The sequence below is a fragment of the Acartia tonsa genome, chromosome 12 (genome assembly GCF_053477335.1).
Source record: "Acartia tonsa isolate MP-2025a chromosome 12, ASM5347733v1, whole genome shotgun sequence".
NCBI lineage: Eukaryota > Metazoa > Arthropoda > Copepoda > Calanoida > Acartiidae > Acartia > Acartia tonsa.
In genome coordinates this window covers 22,649,497-22,672,035 of record NC_137271.1, presented here as the reverse complement: position 1 = coordinate 22,672,035, position 22,539 = coordinate 22,649,497, and the positions used below count along the sequence as shown (strand labels likewise).

Below are 22,539 nucleotides of genomic sequence, written 5' to 3'. Positions count from 1 at the left end.
CGCTGGAGAAAATGCTTAATTTTGAGAAGTTTTTTATGAAAATTCTATTTTTCTTTTCTAGCAAAAAGATTTAGTAGAAAAAATGTCATTATTTAATCTTTCTTTCTTTTGATTAAAAGTTTGAGTTGATTATTTAATTATTGATGCGATTTTTAATATAAAAATCATTTGCCTATTATTATGTAGGTACCTAATCAAAGTTTAGGTACTATTGATTATTAATTCATGTATTCGCAATTACATGGTCTGTAATTCTAACTTTAATTGAGATTATGAGGCCATGATTAATGAGATGTGTGAGTGGTAAATGTGCATTTCATGAATGTTGAATGCTTTTCCCATTCCTTATTCCTATCCTTATGTGGTAGTGGAGTCGGTTTGAGTTATTGTGGTGTTCGTAAGTTACCATAATTAATTTTAGGCCTGATGGCCATGCCATTTTAAACTCTTGTAATTTATGCGTTATGAGATTGTGATTTGTGGACACTGTCTGCACGCATGATGTTAAGATGAGTTATTGTGTTCGATTCCCAGTGACTAGACGGGTGTGTGTTGGAATGATTTTTCTTGTATTCCCTGGCAAGTTCGAACCCATTAATTCCCTTTTCCTTACACCAGAGAATGAGTGTGTTACGCGGCATTCCTAACTATCTCCGCGCTTCGCTTGTAAACAAACAAAGGCGCGCACATTTTTTCCTTGTTGATTCCCATGTGAAGAGCTACGTGAATAAAAATAATGTATTGGATGGATATACATGCGCTCTAATCCGTGGAAGATCTCAAATAAGCCTTCCTGCTTAGTTTGACATCATAATGTGGTAAGAATTTATCTTAATTCTTAATAATAAGTGTAGTATGGTATATTTTTACGAAGAAATTTAAAAACATTAATTTTTCAACAAATAGACCATTTAACTGCTAACTTTTGACATACGAATATTTTCCTTAATTTTATTGATCATTTGAACCTAAAATTATCAATTTCTGATGCTATTTAATATGTTTCGTGCCAATTTAAAGTTTTTTAGAAATTTTATATTTTTAATTAAATTGAAATCACGCAACCTCGATATACAAAAATAATAAACCATTAATGCTATGTAATTAATCTTTATATTTTTGTTTTAGATTCACCGTTTTCATGGTAATAAATACACATTTGTAAACATTCACATGTTGGTCATTCGGAGGGCTTGGAGATTAAGATTTCGTGTACGGCAAGGCATGCGTACCGAAACAACGGGCTTAGTATAAGCTAGGTCTTCTGGCGAAGCTTTCTGATACACTCCACCAGACACAGCTTCTTGAAACACTTGGCAGAAGGTGCTGTACTCACCTTTTTTAATCATTCTCTGCCGGTCACGTAAGCAGATCTTATAGGCCTGCTCTGAATTGTCAAATAACACACTTGGCGGCTGCTTGTAGGGATATGAGGCCGTCCAAATATGGTTCTCAAGATCTAATGTCAGACCTTCTTCAATCAGCTGCCGCTTACGCACATCCAAGGCGGACTGCCCGGCGGCTATGGCGGCGCAATGACGGCAGTTCTTACAACCGCTGCACATTGATGGCGGCTGTATTCCCAAACTCTCAGTACTCAGGAACTCCATCTTGCTGACCTCCAACTTCACAGCTTTACAGGCGACAGGATTAGCAACAGTCCTGCCATCTGCAGACACAACTAAATAGCCTGTACCAAATAAGCTTCTGTACAGTCTAGAGTCACCAACCATTTTATCTGCACACGGGAACATAGCTGGTGTTAAATGGCCGATTAAAACATCAATCTTGCCGTCGACCATAGAAAAATTATCAGGTTTCATGTTGAAAATGTCGGCGGCGGCTGTAGGATCAATAGAACGCAACCCTTCTTCAGTACCAATGCTGGGCACTACCGCCGCCTCCAGAATATGTGAATTCCGGTTGCGGTCAACCAAACAAATCTTGACTGTAGGACATGCTTGGCTCTTTCCATCTGCCAGAGAAATAGTAGCTGTGCGACCAGTTGATGGCAACTCTAACTTCTTGGCAATACTTCTAGAAATCAACGTCAAATTTGCTCCACTGTCCCACATGGCATTGACGGTGACTTGACGTTTGTCAGCCGCCAACGCCGGGACCTGCTGCAACATCAGCATAAAATTGTTCTTGCTAAACAATTGTGATTCATACACTGCCGCAACTTGTCCACTAGCAACTGATTCATGTAATAATGAATTATGAGGCTGGTTGCAACTGTCAATGGTACAGCTGCCAAGCTTATCGGCTCTGGGACAATCGGCCACCCGATGCCCTTTTTGTAAGCAGAGCAAACAGGCGCCTATCTTCTTGATGAAGACTTTGCGTTCAGGAACAGACATATCCCTAAACTTGGAGCACTTAAATAACAGGTGATCAGAGTTACAACCTTCCGACGGGCAAGGCTGTTTCTTCTTGGTCTTAGCTGGAGACCCAGGTTTACCAACGGCTGTAGCTGCGGCCGCAGGATTACCTTTCTTCTTGGAGGGGGTGTCTACATCGATTGAACACCTCATCAAAATGGCGCCACGCTGCTCCTCTATAATCTTCAACAGCTTAGGAATATTTGGGGTATCCATCGAGCCCAACGCCAGGTTGAGCTTGTCCTGGAAATCACGTGGCAACTTTTTGGATAACATTTCCAAAAGAATAATGGTCAACCACTGGCTTGTGGTGACTTCCTCATCATCATCATCCTTAGTCAGCTGCTCGAGCTGGCTAACTGCACCACCAAACTCTGCTAAGACTGTCACAATCTGGTTGGAGTCCGACGGTTTAGGCTTCTTCTCCCATTGGTTGAAAAGGCAGAGCATCTGACGTGTTTTGGACTTAAAACGTGCGTCGAGGTAAGCCCATTGAGATTCATGTGATTGAATCTGAATTAACTGAAGTCTCAACTCTTTATTTTTGCAGACCTTTTCACTGCTCAACAATAACTGTAAATATGACGGGTCCTGTCCCACGGTAAGCTTTTTAAAATTGTCCTTGAAACTTACGTAGGCTGACTCTGAGCCGTCAAAGCTTGGAAGAAGGCGTTCGTCGACACGATTCATATATCCTGGCGTGAATATAGAACCGGTGCCGAACTGTGGTGTGCCAAACGGCGACACAAATGGCGATGCTGTCGAAGCACCCGCCGTCGTTGTAGGCGGCTTCACAGGTTCAAGCTTAACCTCGGCCAGCCGTTTCATCAAAGCAGACAAAGTGTTTATAATTGGTTCTGGTAAGGGAAAGTATGACCCTTTAATAACTTTCACAATCTTTATGCAACGATCATATAGTTCAGCCTTATGGTCAGGCAAATTATCACCAACTAAATCAACAACACTTTGAATGTCACTGAGCTCCTCCATAGCATCTAGAGCATCTTTCAGAGCGTTATAATCCTTTTGCACAGTAATTATATTAGAATAAATGTCACTAAACTCCTCAAGCTCTTGGATTCTCACACCAAGCTTGCTAAAACCGACCATAATGCTATCGAATGTCTCGAACTTGTCATGGACAAGGATTGACTCCTTAGTGAAATGTCTAACATCAAGCTCTGAAGATTCACTGACCAACTTCATCACTTTATTTAGTTCACTGGTTAGGGCCTCGACGGCTGGGCGCAGCCGTAGTCCCAGTTGAGCGCCTTTATTCTTTTTAGGACCCATGATTGTCACAATAATTAACTGTACTGATTACGATTATAATAGTGTGTGGTAAGGTATCACAACCAACACATTCACAAAACTTCACAGATATTTTCTTAGCCGCATCTGTTCTGTCTCGTTTTCATTGTTTTGGTACGCATGCCTTGCCGTACACGAAATCTTAATCTCCAAGCCCTCCGAATGACCAACATGTGAATGTTTACAAATGTGTATTTATTACCATGAAAACGGTGAATCTAAAACAAAAATATAAAGATTAATTACATAGCATTAATGGTTTATTATTTTTGTATATCAAGGTTGCGTGATTTCAATTTAATTAAAAATATAAAATTTCTAAAAAACTTTAAATTGGCACGAAACATATTAAATATCATCAGAAATTGATAATTTTAGATTCAAATGATCAATAAAATTAAGGGGAAAATATTCGTATGTCAAAAGTTAGCAGTTAAATGGTCTATTTGTTGAAAAATTAATGTTTTAAATTTCTTCGTAAAAATATACCATACTACACTTATTATTAAGAATTAAGATAAATTCTTACCACATTATGATGTCAAACTAAGCAGGAAGGCTTATTTGAGATCTTCCACGGATTAGAGCGCATGTATATCCATCCAATACATTATTTTTATTCACGTAGCTCTTCACATGGGAATCAACAAGGAAAAATGTGCGCGCCTTTGTTTGTTTACAAGCGAAGCGCGGAGATAGTTAGGAATGCCGCGTAACACACTCATTCTCTGGTGTAAGGAAAAGGGAATTAATGGGTTCGAACTTGCCAGGGAATACAAGAAAAATCATTCCAACACAGGTATGTATATTTTTATTCTTGTTTTACTGCTAGTTACTGCGCTCCAATGGATGGTATTTATATTCTTATTCTTGTTGTACTGATAGTTACTGCGCTCCTATGGATGGTATGTATATTCTTATTCTTGTTGTACTGATAGTTACTGCGCTCCTATGGATTGTATGTATATTCTTATTGAATTATTTTCTGCATATTGGTTAGGTCCGATTTATTATTACTTGGATCCTAAACTAGATTTTCATGTTCTGTGATGAAGTGAACTCTATAGCAGGCTAAAACAACGATCTCCCCCATCCCCTTCTACCAATAAATGCGAGGAAATATTGCAACCTAAATTGACTACAATTTTTCAACGGACATAAAATATCCACGTATATTCTACATCCATCCGGCTCTCTTATAATCAATTTAGAAATGTTAGTGGCCGAGGAAAGCTGTTTACAATACGTTGCGATAAATAACTATACCAATTATTTTTTCAGGAGAGCCTCCCGGCACAGCTGGAACCACCACAGCTGCCCCCGTGGGAAAATAATTCCACCCGTGGGAAAAATAATCATCAGAGGCGTCCTCAGGTATTATCCAAGAACAATGGACGATTGCTCTTAAATTAATATAGCCAAACACCATCTAAATTTAAGTTTCCTTAAAATGTAACACCTAATCGATCGGCGAGATCATAACGGCCAAACAAAAAAAATTCTTTATTAAATACTATTGAATGAACTATATCACTAAAACTTTAAAAATAACGATCAGACTATTTTATCGCCTGTCTATAACGAATAAGTTTCAACAATTCGTGCATACCTATTTATAGAAAAGCTTCACCTATAAAAAGGTATATTATCGTGGGTCTATTTTGGAATTTCACATTACTACACATTGGTTTAAGAGTTACGGGGCCAATTTAAAACCCGGCCCTGTGAAACTTGAAAGGGGATTTTTAATCTAATAACAACTGGCGCGCGGGGGGTATGAAATGTGCCCGCCCCCTTTTAAAACAAAAAAATGAAATTACTTAAAACATAGGCATGTTGCATATCAAAATACTATCTCATTAAGGTTTCAAAACAGCTGTTTTAGTCAAAACTGTTTATTTGGGAGGTTATTTGAAGATCATTTCAGACTGAATCAATATTTAAAAAAAAAGATTTTTTAGATTCTTACTCAGTATTTCAATACGGTTATTTAGATATGCAACTTGCCTATTGTTTAAGGAATCTTAATTTTTTGGTCTTATAGGGGGGCGGGAACATTTCATTCCCCCCAACGCGCCCGTTGTTTTTAGATTACAAAATCCTTTTCAAGTTTCACAGGGCTTTTATATTGGTCCAGTGACCCTTGCAAATGTGTAGTAATGTGAAAATCCCAAAAAGCTTGCGAATCGACCCGCCCTAACGTACATAACCACTTATAACTAATATGGCTAAAATTTTCCAACTAATTAATTCCTAGATTTTTGTTTGCAAAGAAGGTGTATCAACTTTTTTTTTATGGCTAGCCGGTTCTTTTAGTAAGTAGTAGATGTAAAATTTTTCATAGAATTCAGATATGCAATCGGTTTTTTTGTAGACCTCTTATTTTTTAAGTAATTTAAGTTTTTTAAAAAAATAATTAAGTCGGTTTTAAGGTACTAAAACGCAACAAAATAAAAGAAGAAAATGGCCAGTAAGAACAAAAATAGTAAGATCTTTAATTTGACACCTTACTTTTAAAATTCTGTTGAGTAATTATTGAAAAAATCTATTTTTTTAACCTCGGTTTAATAAAAACTTTAGACCTAAATATTTTCTCAAACAGACATAAAAAACATGGGTTCATATATACCTTTAGAATCAGAAAAATATTACGAATCCATTGTAAGCAAAATTGAAAAAAAGTAAAAAAATAAAAAAATATAAAAATGGCCAATTGGATTTTTTGTTCTGGCAACACTATTGTCTTCCCTTTTTTACCCCCTCTATACCCCCTTCCCATTTTTATACCCAATTCAAAAGTTAAGACGTTGCCTGTACAATATAATATGATATTTTCATATAATTCCTTTTATTGTAGTTTATATACTATATTGTAAACTTTTTTTTTTCAATTTTGCTTACAATGGATTCGTAATATTTTTCTGATTCTAAAGGTATATATGAACCCATATTTTTTTACTTGTGAAATGATAAAATTGAGTTCAAAGTTTTTATTCTCGTGGGTTTTAAAAAATCGATTTTTTCAATAATTACCTGACAGAATTGAAAAAGTAAGGTGTCAAATTAAAGATCTTACTATTTTTGTTCATAATGGCCATTTTCTTTCTTTTTTTGTTGCATTTTAGTACCTTAAAATCGACTTAATTTTTTTTTTTTAAAACTTAAATTACTTAAAAAATAAGAGGTCTACAAAAAAAACGATTGCATATCTGAATTCTATGAAAAATTTTACATCTACTACTTACTAAAAGGACCGGCTAGCTATAAAAAAAAAGTTGATACAACTTCTTTTGAAGAATTTTGGTTACTTAAATTAAATTTCATAAACATTATTTTCTAAATATAATATTATAAGGTACAAATATAAAAAGTACAAGAATATTATAACTTATTTCTATTTAAATATTGAGGATGACAACATTCCTAAAAGCGAAGCTCTGAAACGGTAACGGCAGGAAAAACAACATTTGTATTATCTCCTTTTCTGTCCATACACCCGGCGTATTAGGAAAAGAAACACCCGACGACAGCCACCAACTTATTCAATTGCGCGATATTTTTCTATGAGTCCTAACTGTGCATGGAAATAAGTAGCGCCTGTTTTGAGCTAAAGCATCCCAACTATTTTTTCTATTATTGTCGCGCATGACTAATTAGTAGTAGGACCCATTTTTAACGTCTTTAGTTATAACGCGGTATTAAGTAGATATTCGTAAAAGCCTAAATATCATGTATTGCATCGTATTCAGGGTTGTCATTTTGGGCGGGCGGTTTTGGGCCGCCCAATATAAGGTCCTTTCGGGCAGTTTTGGGCACCCCCCTTTTAGAGGGAAAGAAAAAGGGGAGGGGGTAAAAAAAGAGGGGGGGGGCGGACCTATTTTTTGGGTGATATCCTTATACTAAAGTAACAGGATGTGTGTCTGTTTGGTTGTGTGTCTGTGTGTTTGTACCGAAGGAACTCGCTAACCGCTGAACCGATCGGGTTCTCCTTAACAGCGTAGCTTCTCATAGGTTCTGGGAAGGTTTATAACTATTTTGGGGGAGGGTACCACCACCCTCCTAAGAGAAATCGCCCCTAGAAAAAAATTTCACTCCCCCAAAAACTTTTTTAAAATTTTTTAAACTAAAAATAAAAATGGGGGGAGGAAACCCACTGCCCCCCCCCCCAAAAAAAAAAATTATTCCCTCCCAAAATTTTTTTTTTTACTTTTTCTATTTAAATCTATTATAATAACTGGATTATCAAATTTGACTATTTTATTTCTAATAATAGGTATGGTTTTAGGCTATTTTATATCCTTTTTACGACATTTGCCCAAAAAGGGTGCCCAAAACCACTTTTGGGCGCCCAAAACCCGCCTAAAACCCTTTTGGGCAATTGGGCCGCCCAATATGAAAAAAAGTGCCCAATTCGACAACCCTGATCGTATTACAGACAAATTTCAACGAATATTAAATTAAAAATTGTTTTTTTTTTAAGCCCGGGCATTTCGAACCCTTGGGTTTAACAAAACTTAAATCTTTTAATCTTCCTTTTATTTAATATCCGCGGAAAGTTGTCTATAATGCGATGCAATAAATAACTATTTTATTTTCAGATATTTGGCTGAAATTTTTTGGCAAGCACAATTCAACAAGAAAACTAACAAAAACACTTTTTGATCAATTATAATTTATTTAAAAATACACCATGATCTTTTCATTAATAAATTCAATAATTTTAACAAACATAGTTTTTTTTCATTTTCACCAGTTTTAATTTACATTAATTATGGATCTAGTGCAGTTCATGGTAAAATGTTCCTGGTAACGAGTATATCCAAAATTATTGACTTTGAACTTAAAGGCTGCTAGCTGCCAAACAGCTGAGCGTTCATGTTTAAGCGGCAAAAGAAAGCTTTTAAATAATCAGGAATAGTCAAGAGCCATTGATGCACAGGGAAAGCTTCACTGAATAAAAAACGTGTAAAAAGAGTCTTTTTCGTGCATTTATGTGCAGCACTGCAAGATTATAAAATCATATATTTTTGAAGATAATCGTTACCAGGACCATTTCACCGTGAACTGCACTAGATCCATAATTATAATAATAGCGTTCACATTTTGTTTGTGTATAATTTTCACCCAAGTGTCTTTGTTAACTGAAAACACAGATCGCAACAAGCGACTCTGACTTTTAATAAGATTTAGAATCACCAGATTATTTTATTTCGATGCAAACAATTAAGAAGTGGGAAGACAATGGACGTGGACGCCCCTTTAAGAATTTGTCCGACAACGGACATATAAACGTTTTACCCAGTGCTCGGCAGCCGAGCCTCGGCCGATCATCCGCCTTAAATCAAAACCCGCAAAAAAATTTACAAAAAAAAAATTTCTTGAAAAGCTGAATTGTCTGTTTAGGAACAGGTTTACACATCCAGCTGAATTTCAAAGTTATAATAATATAACGATTTCACTGAGGCTTACACGCGGCTGCCGAGCCCCTTGTTTTAGAGCCAAAGTCCAGTGAAATTTCCAGTCCAATGACCCCTCCCTTTCTGTGTAACTGTACTTTTAAACACAACTAACCTCTTCCCTAATTTTTTATTCAACTTCATTTTGTACAAAAACAAAAAAAAATAACTACTTACCCTTCACTATAATTTTAACGTTGAAAAAAAAGAGAATATTTTTAGTATAAAAAGTTGCAAGAAAATTAGAAAATTCCCATTTATAAAACATTCAATTTAAAACTAATTCAAATTTTCATTTATAATATTCCCAATGATTATCTATAAAAATTCTTGATTATATTATACAAAAATAACAGTATAAAAAAATGATTGAAAATAAATATCAAAAAAATGACATAATAAGAAACCCCCTTAAAACATTAATCTTATAATACCTTTTCTCGTATTCATTTGAATCCGGTGGATAGGAACCGGTTCTCATGAATACGAAAAAACTATGTCTAGCATCGTATTATATCCAGTTTTCTACGAATATAGAAATGTACAATCATAAGATTAAAACTAGTTTTTGTAGCCGGTGCCTTCGGCACCACGGGGCTAAAAAAACTAGTTTTAATCTTATAATTGTACATTCTATATCCGCGGAAAGCCGTTTATAATACGATACGAGAAATAACTATTCCAGTATTGCTTAGAAACCGATTAATAACCGCTGGATAAGAACCGGTTCACAGCCATACTGAAAAATCATGCATAGCATCATATTACATATAATTTTCACGAATATTAATATAAAATTAAATCATACCTATATTATAAATTCGGGCCCGGAGGCCAACAAAACTGGTTGTGATATAATAATTTTAATATCCACGGAAAGCTTTCTATAATACGATGCGATAAATAACTATTTTTTTAATGATATTTTGCACTTAACTTTGAGTCAATACCTACCTAATCATTTTTAAACAATGATTTCAATACGTTGAATCATCATTTTCTAATTAGAATCCCTTATTAAGAAATAATTATAAATCATCTATTTTGAGTACAGCTCTCTGATTGGTTAATTTTAACTGATATAACTATTAAAACCAATAAAAATTGAGGATTTTTATTCAGAGCTTTCTGATTGGTTCATTTCTAATGATGTGAATATGAGAACCAATGATAATCTTCGGATTTTTGTATAGAGCTCTCTGATTGGTTTAGAATCTGTGGTGAATATCGTGGAAGAGCCAATCAAATTTTGTCTTCCAACTGCCGCCATACGCTGCACTGAAGATTTGCTGAAAGATAGAAAATATAAAATTATCGGTTGAGAAGTTTGCACACAACTGGTTTGGAATTAACCAATACAAATTCTATACTGATAGGGTACCCAAAGTTTTAAAAACATCTATTAGATAAGTTGGTTAGGTATATAATTTTAGGTACCAGTGTAATTTAATGCCTGTCCAATTTCCTAAAAAAATCTAATCTCATCTAGGTAAACTAATCTAATCTAATTAATACATTTAAAACTTTGCACTAAAAGCCTATATTATTGAGTGGCTTAGAATTCAAACTAAAAAAAAGGCGGGAAAATGTTAATTGCTGTTCTTTACCTGGAAGTACTGTAGGGCCTCTTCCTCCGTCTTCTCTACAGACAAGGTCTTCCGTAGGTACTCAATGTCACTGGGACTTTGAAGCTCTGGATAAAAAATGATATTGATAGAGATTGATAGGGGAAGTTTAAGATTTCAACAACCACTGATCCGATTGGGCTCTACTTTTCAGAGAAAATACATACTGTTCCTGTGATGGTTTCAAGCTATTTTATTGGGGGATGAGACACCCCCCAAAAATACCCCTAAACCATAATTTTTTTTTTATTTCTTTTTAAAACTAAATTTAAAATTAGCGATTAAAAGATAGTTTGGCAGAAAAATGTCAGTGTAATTTGATGTCTATCTAGTGTATAGCTAAAGATAGCAAGGACATCTAGATATCTCACTGTATCTTGGTTACCTGGAATGCCAGTTGGAAGCATCATAGTGAAGAGAGTGATCAACAGATTGGAATGTCGTCGTAGAGCCATGTATGCCTTCCCACATAACTCCTAAAAAATAAGAATGTCGTCTTAGAGCTATGTTTGACTTCCCACATAGCTCCTAAAAAAATAAGGGTGATTACTTTCATAAAAGCGAAGCTCTGAAATCGTAGGACAAACGAACATTGTTATAAATGAATGAGCAGAATATAAATGTAAAATTGTAAGTAAATTTGATGAAAAAACTGCTTAAATGCATACTTACATTTAGTAGATGATTATAGAGGTGCTTCACCTATGACATTGTACCTTGCTGTTATAGGAGTCAGTATTTCAAAAAATAGATGAATATGATAAGCATTACATACAAATATTTGTTGTATAAAAAGAAAAAAATCAGTATGTTTTACATGGACGTATTGTTATAAGAATCATAAAGCAAAGTTTTAAATCGATAGGACAATTCTAACCTGTTTAAATTAACGAAAAGAAAAAACTGCAATGGCGGACGTACGGACGAACCGACCCTAATTGTAGAAAAGCTTTGCTTTTAATAAAGATGAGTAATTTCACAGAAATAGTACATATGTGGTATTCGGCAGCTCTGGACCATGCAGAAACCAAGACATTATAGTGATGCTACGCACCTAGTTAAATCCTGTTATTCTACAATTATGAAGCCACCTGAAAAGATGTCAGATAACGGTACTGATTTTATCCCTCAGTTGTCCTGCAAAGGGAGGGAGGGGTGTTAACCCTCCCTCTCCCATCTTAAGCACCGGAACCTTCCCCTTCAACCACCAAGTTATCAGCACCACCTCAACCCTGAGGATAAAGGATCTAAACCTGCCCCCACACAGACTGTTGTTGTCACAAGTAATCATCAAACCTTCCCTCTTTAGCACCCAGACCTACCACTCAACCCCTCTATGCTTATCTACCTATTGTGCTGCTCCATGGGCTATCCTGCCTGCCCCAGACAGGGATAGCCATCTACCTAACCATTGCAATCATCTATGTTTTACTGTATGATTTATCTTTAACCATCTTTATTCCTAATCCATATGTATTTATATTATGGTTAACTGTATTCTTAATCCCCCCCACCCTTTCCAGGGATGGGGAATCATGATTGCCCAAACTGACTATTGTATATGTATTATAATGCTTTTATGTTATGATCATTTATTCCTATCCATGTAGTTATTGTTTGTTGTATATATCTTTAGTATCCTTTACACCTCCAATAAAGTGACAACTGAAATAGATGTTGATTCTTGTCTAGTGAAAGCTAGAGAAGCGTAGCTTCTCTATAGTAAGGTGTCCACGTCTGTTCACACTGCCGTAGTCTTTATTCGAACTCTGGTGTCTGCCATTTACCCTAGGCGGATACCACAACTTTGGTGACAGCTGTGTGAGATTACGGCGAACCACAAGTGTAGAGCAGACGCGCATCTGAGGCTAAGGTACTCCCAGCAGTGAATCTGGCAAAACTGACGCAAGCAACCTGAATTACCCACCCTGGACAGCAAAGTTTAACTCTGCATCCGGCAGTTGTGGAAGCGAGACAGCGAAATTTGATGAATAACCGCGAGCAGCGCTGATATCTAACGGAGAATTGAGCGCCAAAAGGGCTGAAACAGGCCTGCGGACCGGCTGAAACAAGCCAAATAAGTGTAAACGGCTGAAAATAGGCCAATTTTACTGCAAGAGATAGCAGGATCCGAACCAGTGGCGCTAGTAGGACGGGACATTCCCTGCCGCCATCAACTGGATTTGGATAAGCGGCGCTAGCAGGACGGGACATTCCCTGCCGCCGATAGGCTGAAACACGCCACATAGCTGCAAGCGGCGCTAGCAGGACGGGACATTCCCTGCCGCCGATAGGCTGAAACATGCCACATAGCTGCAAGCTGCGAGCTAACATACGAGTGTAGTGCACCAGAACAGAGAAAAACTACGTCAACTCCGAGTATCCTGAGAGGCTACAACGCAGCCACCCATCTAGAAAAACAGATATTATGTTACATTGCAGGGATTACCACCCTGATGTGATGGCCAAACAATAGATTTATGAGCAAAGCTTGGCAAACAAATTGTTGTGTTGTGATAAATCTAAGAATAGACCAGGCTTGGATTATTGGGTATTGTGATAACAGCTAAAAATAGAACAGAGTTGGTAAACAAATCTGTTATGCAATTGTGATAAGGACAAAAATAGAATCTAGATGTAATATAATAAAGACCCTGATATACAATCAAAACATCTCAAGCCCACAGCACAATAACAATACACCCCTTATTCCAAGGGAAGGGGAGAAGCCCCCCTCTCCATTGAAGGCAAATACAATCAGGGTGATATAATAGATAAACCTAGGATTAAGAAGAAAAGGCAATATTACACCAGCCCACAGTTATCCCCCTCCCTCACAGGGGGAACGGACGGAGTTACCCCCGTCCCCTTACGCGCTTCCCCCTTCCTACCCACACTAGACTAAGTCCGTCTGTAGTGTGGGGCTAGCGATCGGACACACAGAGCGCCATTCACGGGTAGCGCAACAGAGTGCGGAAAAATATCATAAATCCAACGGACGAAGCTGACCAATGAGAGAGCGAGTTGAGGGGTGAGAGCGCGTTTTCCCAGTGTGCGCGGATTTGAAGGTGCGGACGCGCGTTGCAAGGACAGGAGATTTCACGCACACACACCCACACACACACACACCCACACAGGAGAGGGGCCACTCTCTATAGCATACATCAGAGATATTTTTTTAGGAGAAAAACTTGCAAGCTCCTCCCTCCCTGTCTACAGTGTGATAAGGAAAACTAAACCAGTTCCTTAAACCCGCTCAGACCCTCAACATCTCCTAGCCCTGCCAACCCTACTTCAAAGCTGAGTGGTTAGTGAAACAAATATATGTATATATAAATACCCAAGTGATAAATAATGTTGTTTTTTTTGTATCATGGGTACAAGTAAGTGAATACTAAACCCCCACCATACAACACTGGAAACTGATATGGTAACTGAACGAAAGTACGCCCACCCTGTGGACATAGCCTGACTTGATGCCCCACACTGGGCAGTGGTGGTGTGTACCTGGACCATCGACCCCATAGTTGTGAACTTTATACAGAGGAAGCGTGATTTTTTTTGGAGCAAGGAGGAAAGCTAGCTAGCTCTGGGGATATTCTTATACACGTATATATATATATATGGGAGTGTAGCCATATATATATATATATATAGTTAGCCTACCTATCCATATATCTACCAGCGGATACGCTCCTAGAGACATCTGTGGATCCCTAACATATTCCTTTTACCTTCAAGCTAAGATCCGCTGGTTATCACAGAAATCAAGAGCTATACTGGAAAGGAGAACGACTCAGGCTCAACAGTTAAACAAGACGCTGGCACCCACAGACCAACCCCCTGCTACTTACCATGGGGACGCGCCAGCCACAGAAACTCTTGGGCCAGGAGGACCGAGCCTATGGCTACGTGGACTACCACCCTAATTACACAGCTATAGTATTTATATTAGGGGTGAGCCGGCTCGAACCCCCTTGCGGCGCGGCTACTCTACTCTGCTCCTACATCTACAAGATAAGAACTTGGCAGCCCCTAGCCCGACGTGCGGAAATAGAAGACATTCATGATTGGGCATTAACTGTGTGCCTAGGCCTGCTGCTGACACTGTGGTGGACAGAAGTCTTCATTTGGACCAGAACCACCAACATCTGTACCCCACCACTCTCTGCTTTTTCATACACGATACTGCTTCTGCTATTACTCTGGCCTACTGTGTTGAGTACAGTGAACATCAAACACATGCCAGGTCACAGACCCCTGGTCCCTGAGATGCCCTTGTCTGGAAGGGTGACTGAATTTCCGCTGCCCCGCTCCTGTTCAGTTGGTGCTCAACGCACGAGAAATAACAATACTGGACTGGGGATTGCTGAACCTGTAGGTGTCCTCCTGGGGGTGTTGAACGATGCAACTGAGCCTAAAGAGAAGGTAACCAGCTTCAGAGACTTAGTGGCCAGCCCCAAGATGGACACTACTACCAGAACTGAGATTTCAAAGGGGCCCAGCCCTAGGGCCAGTACCACCTGTTTCTGGGGTGGAAAGGTCCTCCCTGGCACTGGCCTCACCAATCTGGAGGATGGGGAGCGGTCCCAGGGGAATAGGCTCTTCACCCAGATGCCCGACGCGTACCTGGGGGTGGGGGAGCCGCCACCCAAGCCTCCCTGGGAGCCCCCAGGCATGGAACGACTGGGGACCGGCCTAAGGATGGGGACTGGTGACCTGCTGCAGTGGAAGACTTTGCCCAGCACGGAGGGAGCAGGGTTGACCAGCAGCAGTGAGGCTGTTCCCCCACACTCCAAGACCAGATGCCGCTACTCTGTTGAACCACTGCACATGTCCCAGCCAAGTTCCCCCATGCTGCTGAAGATGGAGGCCCACCAGGATGCAGAGCTCCAACTAGGGAAGTCAATAAGAAGGCCACCCCTTGCCAAAACCAGAACCACCGCAGGGGCTCCCCACCAGCAGCTGACGGAGCCTGGCAGGGACGCAATACCAGCTGGCAACTCTGGCCCAACTCAGGTGGCGACCAACAGGCCGCTGACAGCCCGGAATACAGTTCAGTCTACCATCAGTATGGCATCTTCTGGGCCTTGCTGGTCCACCTGTGGGTACCTGTCCACACACTGGCCACAGGTACCCCCCAGAGATCATAGCCCCCTCTCCGACTGGCACCATCAACAGCCTTTGCTACCAACCACCTGGCATACCCAGAGGCAGGATCCCTCATGTGGAGAAGCACCTGCAGAAGCTAAGGCCGAGGCTGGCCTCGCCACCCAGGGGAGGAGAGCCGCTGTTGGATGGAAGGAACCTGTGTGTATGGGGAGGAGGCTGAATGTAACCAAGGAGCCACCACAAGCAGCCCAGCACCGCCTGACCCCTAGTAGGGGAGACCCTGTTTGTCAGCTGGTGCCCCAACTGGAGGAGGAGAGACCTGGCAGGTTGATACACCCTGGGGAAGCCGGCCTGATGGGACCCAGCTGGACGAAGGGGCGCTGCCGCTTCAACGGCCACACAGTCGCCAAGTGTAGAACCGGTTGGGACCGGGCAATGAAGAAACACCAGGCCGCCCAACAACCTGCATGCAACCAGTCTGCCACCCAGGTCCACCTGGAGGGAGATGCCCAGCCGTCACCCCAACTAGCTGCCGCCACTGGGGCCGCGGCTACCCAGAAGTCTGAGTCGATGTATGGGACGCCAACCGGCGTCGCCACCTGGAAGGAACGAGAGGTGCTTCCCTGCACCACCAAGCTGATGTCTGGGGCGACAACCGTCGCCGCCACCTGTGAAGACTGGGGGGTGCTATCCAGCGCCCCACGCTGGTGCCTGGGGCGACAACCGTCGCCGCCACCGAGAGACCTGGACCCCTGTGAAGACTGGGTGTGCTATCCAGCGCCCCCACACTGGTGCCTGGGGCGACAACCGTCGCCGCCACCGAGATACCTGGACCCCGGAATGAGCCCGCAGCCCCAGAGGAAGGGGTGACACCCGTCACCCCCAGCCAGCCAGAGCCCCCAGCCAGCAGGGAGAGTCCAGCTGTCCCTCACCCTCCACTGCATCCAGCTGTCTACCTCCCTCAACCAAGCCAGGGTAATTGTATTGCACTGGTGTACCAGGAAGTTTGGGCTGGGCCAAACTTGCCTGCGCCCCCTGCATCTGCCCCAGGAGCCAGGGTATCAGCCATTACCAGCCAAACTGAAGAAGCTTTGACCGCTGCCTGGGGAGTAACACAACTAGATGCGCCAAGGGCCGAGCCTAACCATAGAAGTAGAGGATCCCCAACAATTATGTCTACCCAGGATGGAGACAATGTGCCTGGACCCCTTCAGGCTAGGGGAGGAAATCCGGAGCCTTGTGCCTCCAGTCCACTAGCAGCAGTGTCCGTGGAGGGGCCTGTCTCCCAGCCAACTAGAGCGGAGCCACCCTTGCAGATCCAAGACAGCCTCCGGCATAAAGGGTGGACTGTTACCTTTCCCTACCCCGCAGGTCGGACTGCCATGCACCACCCTGCCAATGTCCAGAATGAGCCTGAAGGAGGCAACGCTCCTACAGTATGGCAACCACCACCTGCCCGCGTTGACAGAGACCCTGGAAGCCGAATGAACCTGACCAGCCCCGAGGGCGAAGAAACTGCGCCTGCATCCAGTAGCCAGCCTGCCAGCAGCAAGGTGACCAACACGATGGAGACCATCAGCCCAGTGGAGAAACCTGCAGAGGTGTATACCAGGCGGCTGTTGGTCCAAGCCCCCTCATGTGCTGTACCACCCCTGGAGGTTGCCAGGGTGGCCTCAGAGGTACACATCCAACGGCCAGAAGATCCAACAGGACCAGCTACTCCAGCAGATATAGCCGATTCCGTTAGGCCTGGGGAGGGCTGGAGTCCACCACCGTCCAGCAACTGGTATCCTGGCGGACCCATTCCACAAGGACAACAAACTGAAGGCCGCAACCACTGTCGGAAGTCTGGCGGTGCAGACAACCCCTCCAGCCTTCCGAGGGGAGAGTTGTGGTATTCGGCAGCTCTGGACCATGCAGAAACCAAGACATTATAGTGATGCTACGCACCTAGTTAAATCCTGTTATTCTACAATTATGAAGCCACCTGAAAAGATGTCAGATAACGGTACTGATTTTATCCCTCAGTTGTCCTGCAAAGGGAGGGAGGGGTGTTAACCCTCCCTCTCCCATCTTAAGCACCGGAACCTTCCCCTTCAACCACCAAGTTATCAGCACCACCTCAACCCTGAGGATAAAGGATCTAAACCTGCCCCCACACAGACTGTTGTTGTCACAAGTAATCATCAAACCTTCCCTCTTTAGCACCCAGACCTACCACTCAACCCCTCTATGCTTATCTACCTATTGTGCTGCTCCATGGGCTATCCTGCCTGCCCCAGACAGGGATAGCCATCTACCTAACCATTGCAATCATCTATGTTTTACTGTATGATTTATCTTTAACCATCTTTATTCCTAATCCATATGTATTTATATTATGGTTAACTGTATTCTTAATCCCCCCCACCCTTTCCAGGGATGGGGAATCATGATTGCCCAAACTGACTATTGTATATGTATTATAATGCTTTTATGTTATGATCATTTATTCCTATCCATGTAGTTATTGTTTGTTGTATATATCTTTAGTATCCTTTACACCTCCAATAAAGTGACAACTGAAATAGATGTTGATTCTTGTCTAGTGAAAGCTAGAGAAGCGTAGCTTCTCTATAGTAAGGTGTCCACGTCTGTTCACACTGCCGTAGTCTTTATTCGAACTCTGGTGTCTGCCATTTACCCTAGGCGGATACCACACATACAGCCATGACGATGGAGAAGGGTGTATCTAACTCTGGTGACCGTCAATAATAACGTAGGGACAGAAAGAACTTTATAATAGGTTTTCTCGTATTCATTTGAATCCGGTGGATAGGAACCGGTTCTCATCCATACGAAAAAACTATGTCTAGCATCGTTTTATATCCAGTTTTCTACGAATATAGAAATGTACAATCATAAGATTAAAACCAGTTTTTTTAGCCGGTGCCTCCGGCACCTCGGGGCTAAAAAAACTAGTTTAATTCTTATAATTGTACATTCTATATCCGCGGAAAGCCGTTTATAATACGATGCGAGAAATAACTATTATGGCACTAACATCCAAACCATCCTTGGATTGCACGACATTTGTCTGAAAATCCTAACTATGCATGATAATGCGTTGGGTTTGTTATAGGCATTCCACTACCCTACTCTTTTATTAATGTCGTATATCTGATATAGCATCAGCAGTAACTTTTATAGTCTTTTATTTTGACGCTTTTAGGGCCGAGATTCAAACAATTACATCCAGGGTTGTCATATTGGGCATTTTTTCGATAACGGGCCGCCCAATTGCCCAAAAGGGTTTTGGGCAAATGTCGTAAAAGCATGTAAAAAGGATATAAAACAGCCTAAAACAATATCGAGACTTATTATTAGAAATAAAATAGCCCAAAACCATCTCAGGACCTATAAAAGCTCCACTGGAAAGGAGAGCCATATCGGTTCAGCGGTTAGCGAAATCCTTCTCTAGATACAAACAAAAAGCTTACTAATTTATGTAATACAGTGTGTTTTTTTTTATGAGAACTTTTTTGAAAGCAATTTTACCCCACTTATAGTTATCAGAATTTAATGATTAGGTAATGGCTTATTTTCTTCGTTTTTTAAGGCAATTAATAGAACAACAAAAAAATATTTCAGTTTTTATTTAAAAAGTACAGTAAAATCTAAAATTCAAAACTTAGGTGTCAACATCTAAAAATGGTTTTAGCGCATTTTTCTTATGCTCAAATAATCAACCTTTTGCTAAACACTTCAAAGTTGAGATATAGAGCTAAAATGTATACAGATACTATTAGGGACATGTACTAGAACATATCAAAGTTTGCAGGTCATTGATATATCAACCAGGGAGGGAGTACTGGCCCCCCAAAGTCGACTACAGAAAATCCATTTTTTAAAGAAAAATGCGCTAAAACCATTTTTATATGTTGACACCTAAGTTTTGAAATTTAGATTTTACTGTTCTTTTTAAAAAAAAAACTGAAATATTTTTTTGTTGTTCTATTAATTGCCTTAAAAAACAAAGAAAATAAGCCATTAATCATTAAATTCTGATAACTATAAGTGGGGTAAAATTGCTTTCAAAAAAGTTCTCATAAATAAACACTGTTAGTTAATATCACCCTAAAAATAGGCCCACCCCCTCTTTTTACCCCCTCCCCTTTTTTCACCCACCAGAAAAACTTTGGGTACCAGAGTAATTTCTATATAATAAATTACCTGAAATTTTTCAAATTCTTGGGATTTTCGTGGATTTTCTTTTCCATTGGAGATGACGTAGATAAAATCTTCTGGAAGAACAAAAGGAACTCTGAAAAAATAAACAAGGATGACAAATCAGGGATCTTAAGGGATAAGACAATGAATAAATTGATGTACATCCCTAATGTTTATACACAAAATTACTACTTCTGTAGATTAAAATTTGTGATTGAAACGTTTGGACACACAACTAAATGAACCATCCAATCAAAATTCAATAAAAGTCCTTAAAGTTATCAATCCAACGGATAAGAAAAGGTTATCATAAAACTTTGGGGACTAGTGTAATAAAAAGCCCAATGTCCCCTTCCTTCCTGCATATGTTAGTATTTAACTTTCAAAATATCTTGACACTTTTCCAACCTTATTTATAATTTATTACTTTTATTTACAAGTTTAAGTTCTCTTAAATATTCAAATTTCTTTGTTGTTAGGTATTTATTTTCATTTTCAGCAGCGCAACTTTTTTCAATATTGTTGACTTCCTTGTCTATAATACAAAGTAGCTTGATGTCCTATGTCTTTTTTTTGTTCTATTACCTCTTAAGGCAGGTACAGCTCCTAATGGCTAGGAGTGAAGCCAATAGTATTATATCAAGTAGAAAGTTTTTTTTGTCTCAAGCTTAAGATAATTACTAAACTGATAAGGTTCTCCTTCTATGATAAGCTTCACATAGATCATTTTGAGCAAACTCATGATATAACGTTTCTTCCCTTTCCAAAATTTTCTGAATATGCCATAAGCTTTTATGTAAAACTAAACCGTCAGAGCAATGGAGGGGACATGGGCTGTTTATTACACTGGTCCTCAAAGTTTTATAATTACATTTTGTTTTCTTTTTCGTTCGCTTAAATACTTGGAGACTTTTAATGAAGTTTGATTGGTTTTATAATTACATTTTGTTTTCTTTTTCGTTCGCTTAAATACTTGGAGACTTTTAATGAATTTTGATTGGTTGATGCATTAAATTGAGCGTTCAAACGTTTCATCACTAATTGTAATATACAGAAAAGTAATTTTGTGTATCATCATTTGGGATTTATATCAATTTATCGCCCATTGTCTTATCCTTTTAAATCTCTGATATTTCATAAGCTTTAATGTAAAAACTCTACCGACCTCTCTCTGTTGATGCCAAATTTTTTCTTGTAGTGTCCCAGGAAATGTCCGAAATCAATGTGGAAAATCTGACCCTCTTCTGTTACCATTATATTGTCAGGATGTCTGAATGGAAAAAATAAGTTATTTTTATTATTTTTGCATTAGAGCTAAAATTGTTGGAGTAATTAGATGTTTGTGTGTCCAATAAGATCTCAAAATCAACTGAATTGATCCCAGAGAGCTTAACTTAGAATTGTCATTGTAATGTTTGTTTTTTCAAATTTACAGGTTTCTATCTAAAAAAAATATAAGTTGCACACTACAACTCCTACCTAATTGTTCAATTTAAATAATAACAAAATTGAAAGGTCCCTAATTATGATTAAAAATTCGAAAAATATTAGAAGTTGCACCTGTCCAAAATTCCAAGGATGAAAGTGGCAACAGTTACCCGCGCAGGATGAGGTAAAGGAAACAATTACCATACATAACTTATCTATGTAACCTCAATCCAGATAAACATAGCAATAAAACTAAGAGTTGTACCCTACCTTTCCCCCAATAATAGGATTACGTTAGTTTTACAATAACATATCTATATGACGCCTAATCTTGATAAACATCCAACTAAACTAAGAGTTGCACCCTACCTGTCCCCAATTCCAAGGATGAAAGTTGCTACACAGTAACCAGCGCAGGAAGAGGTAAAAGTTTCAATGGCCTGCTCCAGTCTGGTTCTCCGACCTTCTCCCTCCTATTTAGAGAATTATATGATATTAGTCAGTTTATTGTATAAACGTAGGTACATATTTACATATTTATTTATTATCATAAAATTAACTTTTCAACAAATATAAGTCCTTTCAATATCATATGTTTGGATCTTTATAAAACACTGCCCCCCTCCCAACCACTCTTCTCCGGTTTTTTTTTACTTTAGGTTATATTGGACACAGGATAGCCCGCAGGGTTAGGGCCTTCCGCAGCGAATTAGCATAAAGAAAATACTTTCTTCTCATTTTCTGAATTTTATTTATTTCAAAGTGAAGAAGCTGTGCTCTTTGGGAACTTTAAGAGAAAGTAAAAAAAACTAAACATTAAAAAATGTATCATTTTATTAATAAAATTTGACACTTACGGATCCAAAAGTTGTTGGATTGCTGTTATTCTCCTTTATCCATTTGTACAAGTGAGTGGAATCAACCTAAAATAATACAAATATATTAACAACACAATCTTTGTTTAGGATTTTTTTTAGGTATGACGCAGTGCAAATAAAGTCAAAACCTATGATACAC

The 22,539-nt window shown here is 39.6% G+C and overlaps 2 protein-coding genes across 6 annotated transcripts in view; one reads left to right on the top strand and one right to left on the bottom strand.

Moving 5' to 3' along the window:
• LOC145334759 (uncharacterized) overlaps nt 1–8,420 on the top strand; it is a 29,469-nt gene extending 21,049 nt beyond the window's left edge. The window contains exons 9-10 of the mRNA XM_080180360.1: nt 4,974–5,066; nt 8,291–8,420. Of these exons, the coding sequence (XP_080036486.1) occupies nt 4,974–5,026 (53 nt within the window). The 3' untranslated portion in view covers nt 5,027–5,066; nt 8,291–8,420. The remainder of the gene's footprint in view (nt 1–4,973; nt 5,067–8,290) is intronic.
• The window catches only part of LOC145334758 (phosphatidylinositol 4,5-bisphosphate 3-kinase catalytic subunit alpha isoform-like), a 60,329-nt gene continuing 46,137 nt past the window's right edge, over nt 8,348–22,539 (bottom strand). For 4 of the 5 annotated variants that reach the window (XM_080180357.1, XM_080180356.1, XM_080180359.1 and 1 more), the window contains 7 exons: nt 22,380–22,445; nt 21,892–21,995; nt 21,260–21,364; nt 20,098–20,188; nt 11,159–11,249; nt 10,756–10,841; nt 10,101–10,437 (listed from right to left, as the gene is read on the bottom strand). In XM_080180357.1, coding sequence (XP_080036483.1) covers nt 10,357–10,437; nt 10,756–10,841; nt 11,159–11,249; nt 20,098–20,188; nt 21,260–21,364; nt 21,892–21,995; nt 22,380–22,445 — 624 coding nt within the window. In that variant the 3' untranslated portion in view covers nt 10,101–10,356. Of the gene's footprint in view, nt 8,470–10,100; nt 10,438–10,755; nt 10,842–11,158; nt 11,250–20,097; nt 20,189–21,259; nt 21,365–21,891; nt 21,996–22,379; nt 22,446–22,539 lie in introns of those variants that run through there. The other variant, XR_013884953.1, reaches the window with a different exon arrangement.